Source organism: Coenobita brevimanus, chromosome 20 (assembly GCF_032717465.1).
Source record: "Coenobita brevimanus isolate Jiangsu-jjx chromosome 20, ASM3271746v2, whole genome shotgun sequence".
Classification (NCBI taxonomy): domain Eukaryota; kingdom Metazoa; phylum Arthropoda; class Malacostraca; order Decapoda; family Coenobitidae; genus Coenobita; species Coenobita brevimanus.
In genome coordinates this window covers 6287501-6305000 of record NC_136973.1, presented here as the reverse complement: position 1 = coordinate 6305000, position 17500 = coordinate 6287501, and the positions used below count along the sequence as shown (strand labels likewise).

Below are 17500 nucleotides of genomic sequence, written 5' to 3'. Positions count from 1 at the left end.
CATTCTACTCCCCACCACCTCATTCTGATGCATTCTTTGTCTGTCTTTCACACCGTTATCTTTCACCTTCCATTCTCTCTCTCTCTCTCTCTCTCTCTCTCTCTCTCTCTCTCTCTCTCTCTCGGCTATTATTACCAATTTCCCGACGACTTAATTTGGCCAGTGAGCTTTTGTTATTGACGGTTTAAAAATAGACTTTGTTTTTTTTACTGTTTTCGAGGCTTTTTCGAAAATAAAAATATCCTGGGACTGAAAAGGATAAATAAAAAAAAAATGAGAGACGAGAGAGAAAAAAAAGAATATATTGAAAGGCATAAAAAATAAAGGGACATAAAAGGAGAGGAGGTGTGTGTGTGTGTGTGTGTGTGTGTGTGTGTGTGTGTGTGAGAGAGAGAGAGAGAGAGGAGGGAGGGTAGAAAGTTAAAAAGGGAAGGATGACAGTAAGAACAGATATAAATATGAAAAACAGTAGAGAGAGAGAGAGAGAGAGAGAAGGAAAAGTGTTAAGAAGTATGGAAAAAATTACATATAGGAATAAGAAAATAAAAAAATTAATGACATCTTAGGAATAGAAGAAGATATAATAAAGAAATAAACAAGTAAATAAGGAGAGAGAGAGAGAGAAGATAAGCAGAGATAGGAAGATGAGGGAAGCGACAGAGGATGGGTGTGAGGAAAGGGTGTGAGGAAAAATAGGGAGGAGATAAGGGAGAAGATTGAGAGAGATGGACGAAGATAAAGAGATGATAAAAGAAAAATTGTAATTGCAGTGATAAGGAATAGAGGTGAAGGGATAGATGGATAGATAGATAGAAATAGAGAGAGAGAGAAATAAAGTCGTGAAAGATGGGCTATGAGAAGAGGAAGGTTGAAACAGGAAGAGAGAGAGTGAGTGAGAGAGAGAGAGAGAGAGAGAACGGAAGTTGCGTTGATGGATTTGATGGAGGAGATGAGGAAGTTGTTGAGAGAGAGAGAGAGAATTGGTAGATTAATGCGAGAAAAGAAATAGACAAACGCGAAAAAGGTAGGAATGAGGAGAAAGATATAGGCAGAGGGTAAGTACGTAGGTAGGTAGGTAGGTAAGTAGATAGGTACAGTAGGAAGGTAGGTAGGTAGGTAGGTAGGTAAGATGTATATTGGCTGGTAGGTAGGTAGGTAAGTAGATAGGTACGGTAGGAAGGAAGGTAGGTAGGTAGGTAGGATGTATATTGGCTGGTAGGTAGGTAGGTGGGTAGGTAGGTAGGTATTATGTTGGCTGGTAGGTAAGTAGGTAGGTAGGTAGGTAGAAATGGAAGGGAGAGAGGAAGTTGAAATGTAATTAAGTGTTAATGAACCGTGTAAGAAAGAGGTCGGGTTGGTAGGTAGGTAGGTAAGTAGGTAGGTGGTTAGTAGTTTTGTAGGTAGTAGTGTAAGATAGTAGGGGATGGTGGTAGATGTAAGTAGGAAAGAGGAATCTCGAAGTACTGTAGGTAGGTAGGTGATATGGATGTAAGTAGGTAGGTAGGTAGGATGTTGTGGCTTTAAAGTGGGGGTAAGTAGGTATCATTAACTGGTGATGTATGTAAGTAGAAAGGTAGGTAGTGTAAGTAGGATTCATTGGTAAATATGTAAGTAACTGAAGGCGTGCGTAAGTAGGTAGGTAGGTAGGAAGTGTTAACAGGTAGGGTGGTAAGTAGGCATGTCAGTAACTAGAGGTAGTTAGTGTAAGTAGGAAGCGAAACAGGTGTGTCAGTAACTAGAGACATGTAAGTAGGTAGTGTAAGTAGGCAGGAGGTGAGGAGGACACAACAGCTGACACACTGTTACTAGGCATCTCCCTCCTCCTCCTGCTCCTCCTCCTCCTCCTCCTCTCGTGTTCTGTTTTTACCTCCTCTTCCTTTCTCCGCTCTTCTTTCCTTTTTTCCTCCTCTCACCCTCTTCTTATCTCTTGCTCTTTTCCTCCTTCTCCTCCTCCTCCGCCTCCTTCCACTTCTTCCTCCCACTCTTCTCTTCCACTTCCCCACCTCTCCTCACTGTTTTTCATTCTTTCTTCTTCCCTCTCCTCTGCTCTTCCTCTTCTTCCCTCCTCTTCTCTTTCTCTTCTTCTCTTTTCCTCTTCCTCTTCATCCCTCTCCCCCTCTCTTCCACTTCTTCTCTTCTCCTCTTCCTCTTCTTCCCTCTCCCCTTCGCTTCCCCTTCTTCTCTTCCTCTTCTTCCCCCCCTCCTTCGTCTTCCTCTCTTCCTCTCTCCACCTCTGCATTCTCTTCCTCGCTCCCCTCCGCTTTCTTTCCTCTTTCCTTCCTCTTCCTCTCTTCGTCTCATATGCCTGTCCTCTTTATCACCCCTCATCTCCCCCCTCTCTCTCGTCTCCTCTTCCATCTCTTCCTCTCCTCTCCCATTTTCCCCCTCTCTTTCGTCTCCTCTTCCATCTCTTCCTCTCCTCTCCCATCTTCCCCCTCTCTTTCGTCTCCTCTTCCATCTCTTCACCCCTCCCTCTCCTCCAGTGGGGTGTTTAGCTGAGTAAATATTTGTTTATTTTAGTCTCTTCGCTAATTAAAGTATTTTACAGTCTCTCCTTTAACACGTTTCCCGTTTTCTTTCCTCTAGTTTTTTTTTCCCCTATTTTGTTTTTTGTTTTTTTCTTTTCTAGCTCCTGTTTTTTTACTTCTTGCTTTATTTTCTTTATTTACTTATTTTTTAACTTTCCTCTCTCTTTTTCTTTCCTATTTTCTTTCCTTTTTTCTCGTGTTTTTCTCATGTCAGCATTTTCTTCCTGTTTCTCTCTCTCTCTCTCCCCCCGTCTATCTGTTTGTCCATCTGTCATTCTGTCTGTGTATGTATATCATGAATTCACACACACACACACACACACACACACACACACACACACACACACACACACACACACACACACACACACACACTTTCTTTTGCCCTGTGACGAGAAGAGCGAGAGAAAAGTTTATTTAAAAGAAAAAATATATATATATATAATATACCAAGGTGACAGATTTCGATTTATATATGGATTTTATTGAGAGAGGGAGAGAGAGAGAGAGAGAGTAAACCCAGTCTCTTAGTCACACTTTAAATTGTTTATCACTACTGCGTCCTGTTTATTAAATGAGAGAGAGAGAGAGAATACAAACTCTAATCTCACTTTTGCCATCTTTTGATCCCACTAATATTATCAATCTTTTTAAGAAGTTGATAATTTCTGATCATATTCTTGGATAGTATTGTCTTTTCCTCTCCTCTTCTTTCTCTCCTCTTCCTCCCTCCTCCTCTTTCTCCTCTCTTCCTCTCCTCCTCTTGCTTTCCTCTTCCTTTCTCCTCCTCTTTCTCCTCTTCCTGTCTCCTCTTTCTCCCTCCTCTTCTTCTCTCCTTCCCCTCCTCTCCTCTCTCTCTGTCCTCTTCCTCTCTCCTCCACCTGTTCATCTCTCATTTTCCTTTTCCTCCCATCCCCTTCCTCTCTCCTCGTCTTTCTTCCTGCTCTTCCTCCTCCTCTTTCGCTGTCCTCTTCCTCTCTCCTCAAATTCCTCTCATCTTCCCATATCCCTCATTCTCTTCCTGTCTCCTCTTTCTTCTTCTCAGCCACCTCTTCTTTCTCTCCTCTTCCTTTCTCCTAGTTCTGTTCCTATCTTCTTCCTTTACCTCCCATCCGCTTCCACTCTTATCTTTCCCTCCTGTTTCCTGTCTCTTCCTCACTCCTCTTTCTCTCTCATCTTTCCCTCCTCTTTCCTCTCTCTTCCTCCCTCCTCCTCTTTCTCCTTTCCTCCTCATCCACCTCTTCTTTCTCTCCTCTTCCTCTCCTCCTCCTATTCCTCTCTTCTTCTCTTTTCCCCCATCTTCTTCCTCTATCTTTCCCTCCTGTTTCCTCTCTCTTCCTCCTCCTCTTCCTCTCTCCTCTCTCCCTCCTCTCTCTTCCTCTCTGCCACCTCTTCTCCTCTTCTCCAGGTGTTGAAATTAATTATGTAGGTAAGATTGCTCTCTAATTAAAAGGTAGTCGTTTTACCTGTCTCACCTGTGCGGCAAGGTATATGAGTGCTCCGCGTGCTTACTTTCTCGATCTTTGAGAGAGAGAGAGAGAGAGAGAGGGGGGGAGTTTTGTGTAGTTTCTTTCTCAGCTTAGGAATATTAGCCAAAAGAGGAAAGTGAGAGGAAGAGGTGAAATGTTAGGCGACGATTTTGTGTATGATTTAATGCTTTCCTCGTGTGTGTGTGTGTGTGTGTGTGTGTGTGTGTGTGTGTTGAAGGGGGTTGGGGAGGATGAGGGGGAGATGAGGTGTGGGGAGAGAGAAGGAAAGAGAATGGGGAGGAGGATATGGAGGGGAGAGGGAAGGGATGGGAGAAATGGGAAATCGAGTGGTGGAGAAAATTGACGGGGAGAGGAGGTGTGGGGAGAGAGAAGGAAAGGGAATGGGAGGGAGAAGAGGAGATGGGAGGGGAGAAGGAAGGTAGGTGAGGAAAAAGATGGGAGAAATGAGGATGGAAGGGAGAGAGAAAAGGAAAGGGAAGGGTAGAGGGGAGAGGAAGATGGAGGGTGGGGAGGAAAGGTTGAGAGAAGGGAGAGAGGTGGGAGGGGAGGTGGGAGAGGTTGGGGAGGAAAGGAGGTGGTCAGTGGTGAGTCACGAACGAGTGTGTGTGTGTGTGTGTGTGTGTGTGTGTGTGTGTGTGTGTGTGTGTGGTGTATAAGTTTGAACGTGTGTAGTGAGTGATTTTCTGTGTGTGTGTGTGTGTGTGTGTGTGTGTGTGTGTGTGTGTACGTATGTATGTATGTACGTTTTAAAGATCATGTGTACAAATATCACTACACATTTTTTTAACCTTCAAACAAATAATTTTTCTTAAATTTGGAAAAACCGCTTAAAGTCAAGCAATAAGGGACAAAAATCTTAACCTCCCCTCCTAAGAAAGATCTACCGGAAGCAAAATCGTCTTGAGATGAGAGCAGAAGGAAAATCGCATCATCAGTGAGAAGGGGCTGAAGGTGGGGAGGGGGAGGGTGTACACATGAACGGGTTTCTTGGTGCACATGTGTAGGTGTGGCCAGGTGCTTGTTCCTCCCCCTCACTGCGATAATAGTGTTTTATTCGTCTGGCCTTGGGTTCCTTCTTTATCTGTTTGTCTATCTATCAGGGGGTTAGATACAGCCTTCAGTAACCCCTTCAGCACGAGGTCTTTCCCTGAGTTGGAAATAAAATCGTCTATAGTAAAAATAAAGATAAAGAAAATATCACCTGAGAGGGACTGGTTTGGCGATCCTGTGTAGGTGGAGGTGCAGGTGTGGATCCAGGTGTAGCAAGACGATTAGATTCTTTACCTGCGGGCCATTTTAATTTATTCTTGCTGCCTCCAGACGGTTTTCTTCAGCTGAGGAGAGAGACCAGAGGAGATGTGAAAAGGAGGATGTGGAGTAGAAGAACCCAAGGCTGATTGAGGGATGAGATGATGTTTTGGAGGGATTAGGGACTGTGTGTGTGTGTGTGTGTGTGTGTGTGTGTGTGTGTGTGTGTGTGTGTTAGGTCTCCCATTTTTGTTGTTTCCTTGTTTCTTTATTCATATCACATCTTTAGGTGAGAAATGAGTCTTGGTGGTGGTGATGGTGATGATGATGATGATGATGATAGTGCAGGAGGAGGAAGATGCTGGTGATGGTGATAGTAAAGGAGAAAGGGAATAAGATATGATGATGATGGTAACAGTTGTAGTGGTGGTGGTGATGATGATGGTGATGGTGAAGGAGGAGGAAGATAGATTGGTGTTGATAATGATGATGATGGAGAAGAGGAAGATTAGGTGATGATGATGGTGATGATAATGATGATGACGTAGGTAAGTGTATTTGGGTCATTTGTTGGAGCAAGGGTGTGAGCAGATGTGTAGAAAAAAAGAAACATACAGAAAGGAAATGAGTGTGTGTGTGTGTGTGTGTGTGTGTGTGTGTGTGTGTGTGTGTGTGTGTGTGTGTGTGATTATACTTACTTGCCATCTCTCCATCTTGAATGCTGAGATGTAGCAATAAATAAACACTAGAGTATGATGCTAGTCACGAAGAAGTGCTATTGGAAAGGATGTAGTCGTAGCATTGTCTTTCTCTCTCACTGATCAACACGAAATAAGCTGCCAAAGGATGAATATTTGGACCAAGTGAAGGTGAAAGAACTAGAGATAATGTGGGAGTTTAGGTGTGTGGGAAGGTGTGTGGGAGTGCTCAGGTGTTTGTACAGGTGTGTAGGTGTACCAGAGCCACTTGTGAGGGTGTAGAGGTGTGTTGAGATGTGTAGGTTTAGTTGTAGTTGAGGAATTGAGGTAGGGTAGTTTGGAGATGTGACGAGGTGTATTGGGAGTGATTAGGATGTGTATGTGTATCTGAGTAACTTGCGTAGGTGTAGAGATGTTGAGATAGGATGAGGTGTAGATGAGAATGAGTCCAGTTGGGAGTAGAGGTGTATGTGTATGACAAGATGTATCGGAAGGTGTAGATGATGATGAAGGTGTTAGTGTAAGTGATTGGGAGTGTTGTGTATTTGTAGAAGTGTATTGAGTTAGGATGAGGTGTAGATGGGAATGAGTCCAGTTGGGTGCAGAGGTGTAAGTGTATGGCCAGGTGTATGGGGAGGTGTGGAGGTGCATAAATAGGACAGGTGGTGGTGATAGTGTAGTGGAATCAGCTGGAAGTCAGGTGTAGTAGAGAAAAGTGTAAGTGTATGGGGAGAAGAGAATAAGCAGCGTTGGGTGGAAATGTGTTTTTCCTGTGTGTGTGTGTGTGTGTGTGTGTGTGTGTGTGTGTGTGTGAGAGAGAGAGAGAGAGAGAGAGAGAGAAAGTATGTAGGAGTGAGGAGTGGTGTGGGAGTGTGAGAGAGAGAGGGGCAGTGATCGAGTGAGTCAGGGGAGTGGGAGGGGAGGGGAAGAGAGGGGAAAGAAAAGAAGGGAGGGATATTGTCTTTTATAGGCTTATATTTACAGTAAACTCCCTCATGCATAATCCATTTTTTGTGGTCAGCAGAGAAATTAGGACAAACTATATTAAATCATGACTACACACACACACACACACACACACACACACACACACACACACACACACACACACACACACACACACGTAGTGGGAAAAGAAAGGGTTTTGTTTCTTGAGAAGTCTTGAAAGAAAAAGGGGGTCATTGTATAACATCTCAAGATTATGCATTATTTTGTAGGCTTGAAAAATCTAAGTTTGAATATCTTGTGGGAGTATATGTATGTATGTATGTATGTATCTGTCTATCTATCTATCTATCTACCTGTCTCAGTATCCATATCTGTCTATCGGTGTATCTGTCTACCTATCTATCTATGTCTGTCAGTTCTTATTTATCAATCTGTCTGTCTGTGTATGTGTGTTTATATGTGCGTGTGTGTGTGTGTGTGTGTGTGTGTGTGTGTGTGTGTGTGTGTGTGTGTACTTGTATGCGTTTGTGTGTATGTGTATGTATGTTTTTGTGTATATGTGTATCTATATATATGTGTGTATATATGTGCGTATGTGTTAAATAATGATAGAGAAATGATTGCTATAGTGTAAAGAAAAGACAACAGATGTGGCTTTTTAACATATCATCCATAATCCATTGTTTTAAAAAGCTATCCACATAAAGAAAATATACCAATCTTTCTCAAAAGAATACGATCTTAACCAATATTACTCTCAGCCCTTCAAGACGAGTGTAAAGGAGGAATATCGTCTTAAGGGAAGTATTGTATCGTGTCCAAGAATCTTGTATCGTCTCTTATCAGCCATCTTTATCGTGAAATCTTCCTCTGCTGGGGTGGGTTAGATGTGGTAGTATTGTCTTCCTCAGTTATTTATATTTATTTGTTTATTTATGTATTGGTGGAGACATTTTTTTGAGTTGGGTTTCTTTCTTGAACTATCTTTCGAACTTAGTTTCTCTCGAGCTTAATCTCTCTGTCTCTCGAGCTTAATCTCTCTGTCTCTCGAACTGAATCTCTCTCTCTCTCCCTCTCTCTCTCTCTCTCTCCAATGAATCACAAAACACAAACCTCACAAATATAACCAGTCAAGAATATTTATACACGATATTCTGTGTTTAATCTCCACTTCGTAATCCCAAATCCTGGTAGCGAAATCCACCAAATCCACTAATCCTACAGTACTTCAGATTTTATTTACATTTCAGAAATAATTGAGCTTCATGACGATTAAAAAAAAGAATTGTGTATATGAAAGACTGACTAAGAGGGTATATGTAGGTGAAGTGGAGGGAGGAAGAGGGAGGGGAAGACCGAGGATGAGGTGGAGGGATGGAGTTGAGAGGTATTTGAGGGAGGGGGGAGTGAGTTGGGGGAGGGCAGTCAAGTTGTGGGTGACAGAGCGACTTGGAGGCGTTTTGTCTCCGGCCACCCTTTGCGGAATTAGGGCGTCGGGCTGTAGATAGATAGATAGGTAGATAGATAGATCGCCTCTGTTAACCCCCCTTTGCTAATGGAGATCTGTTTGTAAGTACTTTTATTCATCTAGTTTTTGGAAGAATAAGATTTTTTTAAAGGAAGAAAGAACCCAAGGCCAGACGCCCCCGAATTATTTTTAAGAAACTTCCATACGTGTGACATCCTTGGAAGAAATTTTGTAATGTTTGTACAGATTACAGAAAAAAATGTACTGATAATGTAATGCTGTAATGATTGGTGATGTTGGAGAGGGGCGCCTTCACGTGGTGGCCCAGAGAAGTTGCCTGGTTATATAAACGTCCCTCAACTCCCTCCCTGTCCCCCGAAAGCTGGATGGTGGATTGGCAGAGAAGGGAAAGACAGTCTGCAGTCCACGGGGTTCACGTTTCAGATGAGCCTGGGAAAAACAACGAGAAAACAACAACAACAACTACTTCTACTACTACTACTACTACTACTACTACTATTGCTGCTGCTACTACTGCCGTCACCACCACCACCACTACTACTACTACTACTGCTACTACTACTGCTACCACTAAAACCACCACCACCACCACCACCACCACCACTACTACTACTGCTGCTACTACTACTACTACTACTACTACCACCACTACTACTACTACTACTACAAACACAGTGATTGCTGATACGGAATACAGGAAGCAAATGTGTAGATATGAGTGAGCCTCGGGAAGGAATGTTGATAATGTTGATGTTGAATGTTTTGTGTTGTTTAAGATGTTTTGAAGACGAAGGAGAAGCAGAAGGAAAATGGGACAAGACATGAACAACAGGAAGCGAGGGTGACGTCAAGATAAGCAATACGTAAATAAGGATAAAAAAATAAGTGGAGCCGTAATCCGTAGTAAGAAATAATCCGTAATAAAAGAACTGATTTTTTTCGAAGTAGGCGAGGCGGTAGGAAAGTAAGAATATATATGAATCGAAAGCAATAATAATAATAATAATAAAGTATTGAAAAATGATAAAAAATAATGCTAAAGGAATGAGTGTGTGTAGGTTAGGGTAGGGTAGGAGTGAAAGGTGGGTAGGGTAGGGGATGAGTGAGGTTGGATGATGATGAGGAGGAGGAGAAGGTAGAGGAGGATGGGTAGGTGATGATGATGATGAGGAGGAGGAGGATGGTGATGATGATGATGAGGAGGAGGAGGAGGATGGTGATGATGAGGAGGAAGAGGAGGAGGAGGGTGGTGATAATGATGAGGAAGAGGAGGAGGAGGGTGGTCATGATGATGATAAGGAGGGATAGGTGATGATAATTCTGATGAAGAGGAGGAGTAGGAAGAGGATGGTAATGATAATGAGGAGGAGGATGAATAGGTGATGATGATAATAGTGATGATATGATGATAATGATGAGAATGATGGATAGGTGATGATGATAATAGTGATGATGTGATGAGGAGGAGGATTGTCAGGCGATGGTATTGATGATGAGGAAAAAGAGGAATAGGATTGACAGTTGATGATGATGATGAGGAGGAGGAAGAGGAGGACAGGCAGATGATGATGATGATGATGATGAGGGGAAGGAGGATTGTCAAGTGTTGATGATGATGATAGTTCTTGCTTTTTTTCCATTTTCCTGCTTAGATCTTGCCTACCACATTGTTAATAGTGGAAATAGGGATATGGTAGTGATAATGATGGTGTTGGGTGCTATAATGATGATGATGATATAATTGATGTTGATGATGGCAATGATTGATTGATCATTATGATGGTGGTGATGGTAATGATGGTGATGATAATGATGAAGGTGATTATGATGATGATGATAATGATGAAGGTAATTATGATGATGATTATGATGATGGTGCTGAGAATGACTGCTGATGGTGATGATGGTGATAGTGATGGTGGCGATGATGGTGATAGTAATAGTGGCGATGATGATGATGGTGTTGATAATGATTGATATGATGATGATAACGATGATGGATAGGTGTAGGGCAGGCAGGTGAGGCAGGGTGGGGCCGGAAGTGGTGAGGCAGGGCGCTGGTTGGGTGGTCAGGCACAAGTTATAACGGAGAGGAGGTGCGTTAGGCAGGTGTGGGTGAGGCAGGGTTGAGATGGAATGGGGAAAGGGTGGGTGAGACGGTAGGGTAGGGGAAGGGAGGGGTGAGGCAGGGTTGGGATGGAATGGAGGAAGGGATGGGAGAGGCAGGGTAAGGCAGGGATAGGGAAAGGGGTGGTAAGGCAGAGTAGGATAGGGGTGAGGCAAGAGTGGGTGAGGCAGGGCAGGGTAGGCGTGAGGTGGTGTTGGGATGAAATGGGGAAAAGGATGTGAGAGATAGGGTAAGGTAGGGGTGGGTGAGGCAGGGTAGAATAGGGGTGAGGCAAGGTTGAGATGGAATGAGGAAAGGATGGGTAAGGCAGGATTGGGGAGGGGGAGGGGAGGGATGGAGTGGGTAAAGGGGTGAGGAGTGGCACAAGAGGAAAAGGATTGGGAAAGTGTGGGATGGGGTAAGGCAGTGGTTGGGTGAGGCAGGAAATGGATAGGTTGAGGCAAGGGTTAGGTAAGGCAGGGATGGAGTGGAATAGGGAAAGAAGGTGGGTGAGGCAGGGTTGGGGTAGGGTTGGGATGGAGTGGGAAAGAGGGTGAGTGAGGCAGGGGATAGGCAGAGGTTAGGCAGGGTGGAGAGGTAGGACTGGGGAAAGATGAGAGAGGAATGGATGGATTGATATATTAAATCGTTGTAACTAAGCAAGGGAGAGAGGGAGAGAGAGAGAGAGAGAGAGAGGTTAAGGGCCGGGCAGATGTGGAGGGAGAGAGCAGGGAGTGTGATGAGAGGGGGGAGGGAGGGTAAGGAATAAGATGAGGGTAAGAGAATGAGAGGAAGAGAAGGGTGAGGGAGGGAGGGCAGAGGTGGGGCCAGGGAGGGTGGGAGGGAGGAATTGGGAGGGTCGAGGGGGAGAATAAGATGAGGGAGGGTGAGAGAGGGGCAGGAGGGTAAGGGAGGGAGGGAGAGTAAGGGAGAGAAGAGCGAAGAGGGTAGTAATGAGGGAGGGAGGAGAGTGTGGTGGGTAGGAAGGGAGGGGGGTGAGGGGTGGGAAGGGAGGGGGGTGAGGGGTGGGAAGGGAGGGGGGTGAGGGGTGGGTGGGTAGGGGAGATGCGATGGGGTGAGGGTAGTGTAGTAGTGGGCACGGTACACACAGCTCAGTCAGGCGTTGTGTGGCACTGAGAGAAGTGGTGTGGTGGCAGTAGTGGTTGTGGTAGAGGTGGCACACTTAACCCTCTCTCTCTCTCTCTCTCTCTCTCTATTCTTTCTACAGTCTCTCTCCATCAAGCTTCAGTCTTTATCAGTCTCTAGTCTTTCTGTCTTTCCATAACTCTCCATTATCTCTCTCCCTCCATCTCTCTCTCTATCTCTCTCATGTCATTCTCTCCTCACTCCATTTTCTTCACAACACTTGGACCAATTGAGTGCTATCTCTAGTGTCTTTCTTTATCTCCTCTCTCTCTTTACTATCCCATTATCTCTTATCTCATTTTTTTCTCTGCTGTCTCGCTTCCTATCTCTCTTGTTTTTCTTCTTTTGTTTTTAATATATTTTTCTTCTGAACGTTGGAGGAAGGTAGATTCTCTCTCTCTATCTATCTATCTATCAATCTATCTCCCCTCACCTTCCTGTTTATGCAGTATCGTCTTTCAATCTCATCACATTCCATGAGAGAGAGAGAGAAGAGCCTACCTTTCTTCTCTCTCTCTCTCTCTCTCTCTCTCCACTACTATATCCTACATACTATCCTTCGCCTACGGTCTTTTATTCTATTTAATATTTCATGCATATATTCTTTTACTATCCCTTCTTCCTATTTTTATTTATTTATTCTTAGTTCTTTCTTTGACAGCTCAGCGTACGCCTTTTCTTTCCTCCATCCCTCCCTCCCTCCATTCCTGTCCCTCCCTCTTTCTTCTCTTCCTTTTCTCTTCTCGTTAGTATCTTCTGTCAATTTTCTTCCTATCATTCTCCATTTCTTACTGTTCATTTTGTTATTCTTCTTTCTTCCTCTTACTGACAGCTTCACACTACACTTCCTCTTCCCTCGCTCACTTCCTCTTTCTCTACCTGCCTCTCTCTCTCTCTCTCTCTCTCTCTCTCTCTCTCTCTCTCTCTCTCCCCCATAGTGCCAAGTACGCCACTATAATCCCTCCCCTCCCGTCCCCTCCCCTCCCCACCCCTCCTCTTTATTCTCTCTTTCCTCCCTTATCTTCTTTCTTCTCCTCTCCTCTCTTCTCATTCACTTCGCCTTTCCTGTCCTCCCCCCACTCTATTTTCTCTCTCTACCATTAACCTCTTTATTCCTCTCCTCTCCTCTCCTCTCTTTCCCCTCCCTCCTCTCCCCTCTTCTCCCCTCTCCCTCCCCTCCCCTCCCCTCCCCCTCCCTCCCTTCTTAACTCTCAAAACGACGTAGGAAGCTAACTCTTCAGACTTACCATTCTCTCTCTCTCTCTCTCTCTCTCTCTCTCTCTCTCTCTCTTCAAGCTTTCTCCATTCTCTCTCTCTCTCTCTCTCTCTTAATCTTTCCCTCTCTTTCTTCAAGCTTTCTCCATTCTCTCTCTCTCTCTCTCTCTCTCTCTCTCTCTCTCTCTCTCTCAAAATAATGTACTTTATAAATGCACTCTTACGCACACTCCGAACGGTATCAGACGAAACAATTTGAAACCCGTCCATAACAATCTGAAAAATATATAGATCTCAATACGGGGTTTCACAAGTCATCGTTCAGTGTCTCGTAATTTATCGCTCATCAGTATTTTTTTTTCCGTGACTGGCTGAAATGAAGTGTTGTAAGTGCTAATGACGTGTACTTATTACAGGAAGTGTACTTATAAGGTGTACTACAAGTGAAGTGTAGGAAGTACCGAGCAGTGAAGTGTTTTGTGAAGTGTTTTTACCTGTGAAGTGGGTTTTTAATATTTAACATGGACTGTGTTATTTGCACCTGTACCCACCTGCCCACTCGAGCCTAACAGGTGAGAGAGAGAGAGAGAAATTTGTTGAAGTTGTGTGTGTGTGTGTGTGTGTGTGTGTGTGTGTGTGTGAGAGAGAGAGAGAGAGAGAGAGAGCACAATTTCTGGTTAAGTGAGGAAGCATCTAGTTGAGTGCGTTTGCGTGTGTGTGAGCAATTACTAACACTTTCCATAGAGGGAGAGTGTTGAGCAGAAATAACCCTTCCCTATGCTGGCAAAGTACGAATGGACAGAGAAAGTTTACGGAAGACATAGGCTATAACGAGGGTGTAGAATATGAATACACTTGTTGAGCTTATAGTGTAGTGATGATGATTATGATGGTAGTGGTGGTGGTGAGGAGGGGGAGGGGGATGGTGCTGATGGTGGTGGTGGTGGTGGTGGTGATGATGATGATGGTGATGATGGTGATAGTTGTGGTGGTGGTGAGGATGATGGTGGTGGTGGTGGGGGTGAGGATGATGATGATGATGATGGTAGTTGTGGTGTGGTGAGGATGATGGTGGTGGTGGTGATGATGATGATGACGATGATGCTTGTAATCTACGTACTGTAATGGATTCTGATAACTGAGATAAGTAGATGATGATAACGAAGATATATATAGTAAATGCTTAAAGATAATGATAAATGATGATACGATTAAATGATGAGGATTAGAGAGAGAGAGAGAGAGAGGGGGAGAGTTTTTGTTGATTCGTAATAGACAAATAGCTGATAGATAGTAATAGATAATAATAGATAACGATAAGAGATAACGAAGATGGTAACGGTGGTGTGTGAGGGAGTCTTTGGTTGATAAGGACGATTGCAGCCGATGAAGGTGGTGGTGGTGGTGATAGTGGTGGTGGCGATAGTGGTGGTGGTGATAGTGAGTGGTGGTGATAATTATAGTGGTGATTGTGTTGGTGGTGAGTTCCTGAGTGGTAGTGATGATAGTGGTGATATTACTGTCACTTCATTCCGAGGACATCATTTGTCTTCTTGGTGTCTTTGCACGATTTTGTCTCACCTTTGATTAATTTTTACCTGTATTTTTTGGCCAGGTGAGTGAGAGCCATTATACCTTAGAGTGTTGTTGTTGTCGTTGTTGTTATTGTTATTGTTGTTCATTCTTGGAGATCCTTTTAAATCTTCACTACACTTAGATCACTAATGCTACACTAAATTCTCACACAGTACACCTACCTTCCTTTGTCTAGTAACCAAGGAGACTCACACCTTCCTCTTAAATACATTGAATTTTACGTGACTTGGATTTAGTACCGGTATTTAAGTTCTGAGTATGTCCCAGTTCCGTCAGATGAAGGCAGAAAATACATAGAGGATTTTATTAAGTTTATATTTCGTGTTTTTAGTAGTCAGGAAAAGAAAGAAAATTGTTATCGTAGTGAAAGGGTTGAAAGACGGTGTTGGAGGTGGTGGGGTGACTGGGAGGTATGTTTCTCTCTCTCTCTCTCTCTCTCTCTGTCTCATTTTGTTTATGTGTTTACATCCATTTATCTGTGGAAGTATCAGGCTTGTGCTCGTAAAATAACTTTGTGTGTGTGTGTGTGTGTGTGTGTGTGTGTGTGTGTGTGTGAGAGAGAGAGAGAGAGAGAGAGAGAGAGTATGCCAAATATGTGCTGGCTAAGCAAGATAAATGTTTTGTGGGAATATTTGTAAATGTGTGAGAAATGTGCTGAGTGATGGAGAGAGAGAGAGAGAGAGAGGAGGGGTGAGGGGTTTGTATATGTGAAAGAGGAGTGAGGGGAGTGGGAGAGGGGGAAGGGGAGGGCATGTGAGGGGAGAGCGTGTGAAAGGGGAGTGAGGGGAATAAGGGGAGAGTCGCGGGGGGGGGGTCTGGGGGCAGTGACCTCTCCCAAAATTACTGAGAGTTTTAACAAATTTATTGAGCTTGTTCCTTATAACACAGTCTCTCTCTCTCTCTCTCTCTCTCTCTCTCTCTCTCTCTCTCTCTCTCTCTCTCTCTCTATTCCCCCCTTCTCCCCATTCCCCGTCTCATGTCACCTCTCTATCTGTCTGTCTATCTATCTATCTGTCTGTGTGTCTGTCTATCTATCCATCCATCCATCCATCCACGTATATATCTGTCTGTCTTTCTATCTATTTGTCTATCTATCTATCCATCTATCCTTCATTCCAGCATTCTTTCCCTTCTCCCCTCTCCATTCCCCTTTCTCCCCTTTCCCCTCTCAGATGTCACCCCTCAGTCAGTTCTCTGTTTCCCCTCAGTTTATTATCTCTGGGGTCACTAAGTCTCCCCTCAAGGTCACACGGGGTTACCAGGGGAAGGGGAGGGGAAGGGGGAAGGGGGGGAGTGAGGGGAAAGGGGTAGGGGGCAGGGTAAGGACAGGGGGAGTGTTTGAAGGATGTAAAGAGGGAAGGAAGGGTAGAAGAAGAGAGAGAGAGAGAGAGAGAGAGAAGTGGAGGAGTTGCGTGTGATTTTTGGCAGGGAGGGGGAGGGGGGGACGCGGTGGCCCGGTCGGTGTGGTACTGGTCTTACGATTAGGGGGGGTGTTCTGGAGTGGGTTCGAGTTCCACTGAATGACCCTGAGTTTGTGGGGTGGGTGCTGTGAAACCAAACACCTTTACATACGTCAGATACACAAACCTGCACCATACAATCACCACAATCACCATCTTTAAATAATAACTTACACCATACAAGCACCACAATCACCATCTTTAACCACAAATTACATCATACAGTGACCACAATCACCATCTTTAAATAACCAAAATTACATCACACAATCACCACAATCACCATCTTTAAATAACCACCAATTACACCATACAATCACCATCTAAATAACCACAACCTACACCTTTCAATCACAACAGTCACCATCCAGATAACCACAGCTTACATCATACAAGCACCACACAATCACCATCTTTAAATAACCACAGCTTACATCATACAATCACCACAATCACCAGCTAAATAACCACAGCTTACACCATACAATCACCACAATCACTGTCTAAATAACCACCAATTACACCACACAATCACCACAGTCACCATCTAAATCACCACAAATTACACCATACAATCACCACAATCACTATATCCTGCCATAAATAACCAGCATTACACTCATCAATGTCCACTATATTTTCTCTTTCAAAATAACCAGATCTAGGCTATATTACTATCTCTTTATTTCATGTGTCTGTCTGTTTCCTTTTCTTTAACCCTTCTATCTCTTTACCCTTTGGAGAGAGAGGAGGGAGGAAGAAAGGAAAGGAGGAGGGAAGCATGGAGGGAGAGGGGAAGAGGATGAAGGAAGGGAGAAAGTGGAGGGAAGGATGATGGGAGTGAGAAACGGGATGAAGGGAAGGATGGAGGGAGAGTGAGAAAGGAGGGAAGTGAGGGAGGATGGAAAGAAGTGAGAGGAAGGGAGAAGGTTAGAGAGAGGAGAATAAAGGGAAGGATGGAGTGAGAGAGAGAGAGAGAGAGAGAAAGAGAGAGAGAAGAGGGAGTTTCGGGAGAGAGGGAGTAAAGAATAGAGTGAGAGAGAGAGGGGAGTGAAGGGAGGGAGGAGGAAAGATGAGTGAGAAGGGGGGAGAGAGGAAGGAAAAGATGGAGGGGAAGAAGAGGATAGAAGGAGAGAGAGAGAGAGAGAGACTGAATTCTTGAGGTAGGTAATGGTTTGGTGAGTTAAGCATGAGTGAAGGAGATTTGCGAAGAGGGAGGGGAGGGGGAGGGATGGAGGGGAGAGGGAAGGGGAGGAATATGACGGGAGAGGAGAAAGGGGAGGGGGAGGGATAGGGGGATGTGGAGAGAGAGAGGGAGGGGAAGGAATAGATGAAACCGGGAGGGGGAGAGCGAGGGGAAGGGATAGAAGTGAGTGGGGGAGAGGGAGGGGGAGGGGGAAGTTGAGGGGAGAGGAGAAGGGGAGAATCAGAGAGCTGGGGAAGTGAGGAAGGAGAAATCTGAAGGACGGAATGGATAGGGGTGAAGGGAAAGACTAGGGGAAGAAGCAGAAATTGGGGGAAGTTTGGGGAGAAAATCTATGTGAGAGGGAAGTGAATAGGGTAGATATGGGGAAA

At 44.4% G+C, this 17500-nt stretch overlaps 2 protein-coding genes across 2 annotated transcripts in view; both read left to right on the top strand.

Annotated features, from left to right (window-relative positions):
- The window catches only part of LOC145391818 (uncharacterized), an 8791-nt gene extending 7859 nt beyond the window's left edge, over positions 1-932 (top strand). The window contains exon 6 of the mRNA XM_080266307.1: positions 898-932. Coding sequence (XP_080122433.1) covers positions 898-932 — 35 coding nt within the window. The remainder of the gene's footprint in view (positions 1-897) is intronic.
- LOC145391845 (uncharacterized) overlaps positions 1-17500 on the top strand; it is a 225188-nt gene that overhangs the window by 132299 nt on the left and 75389 nt on the right. The gene's annotated exons all lie outside the window — the stretch shown is intronic.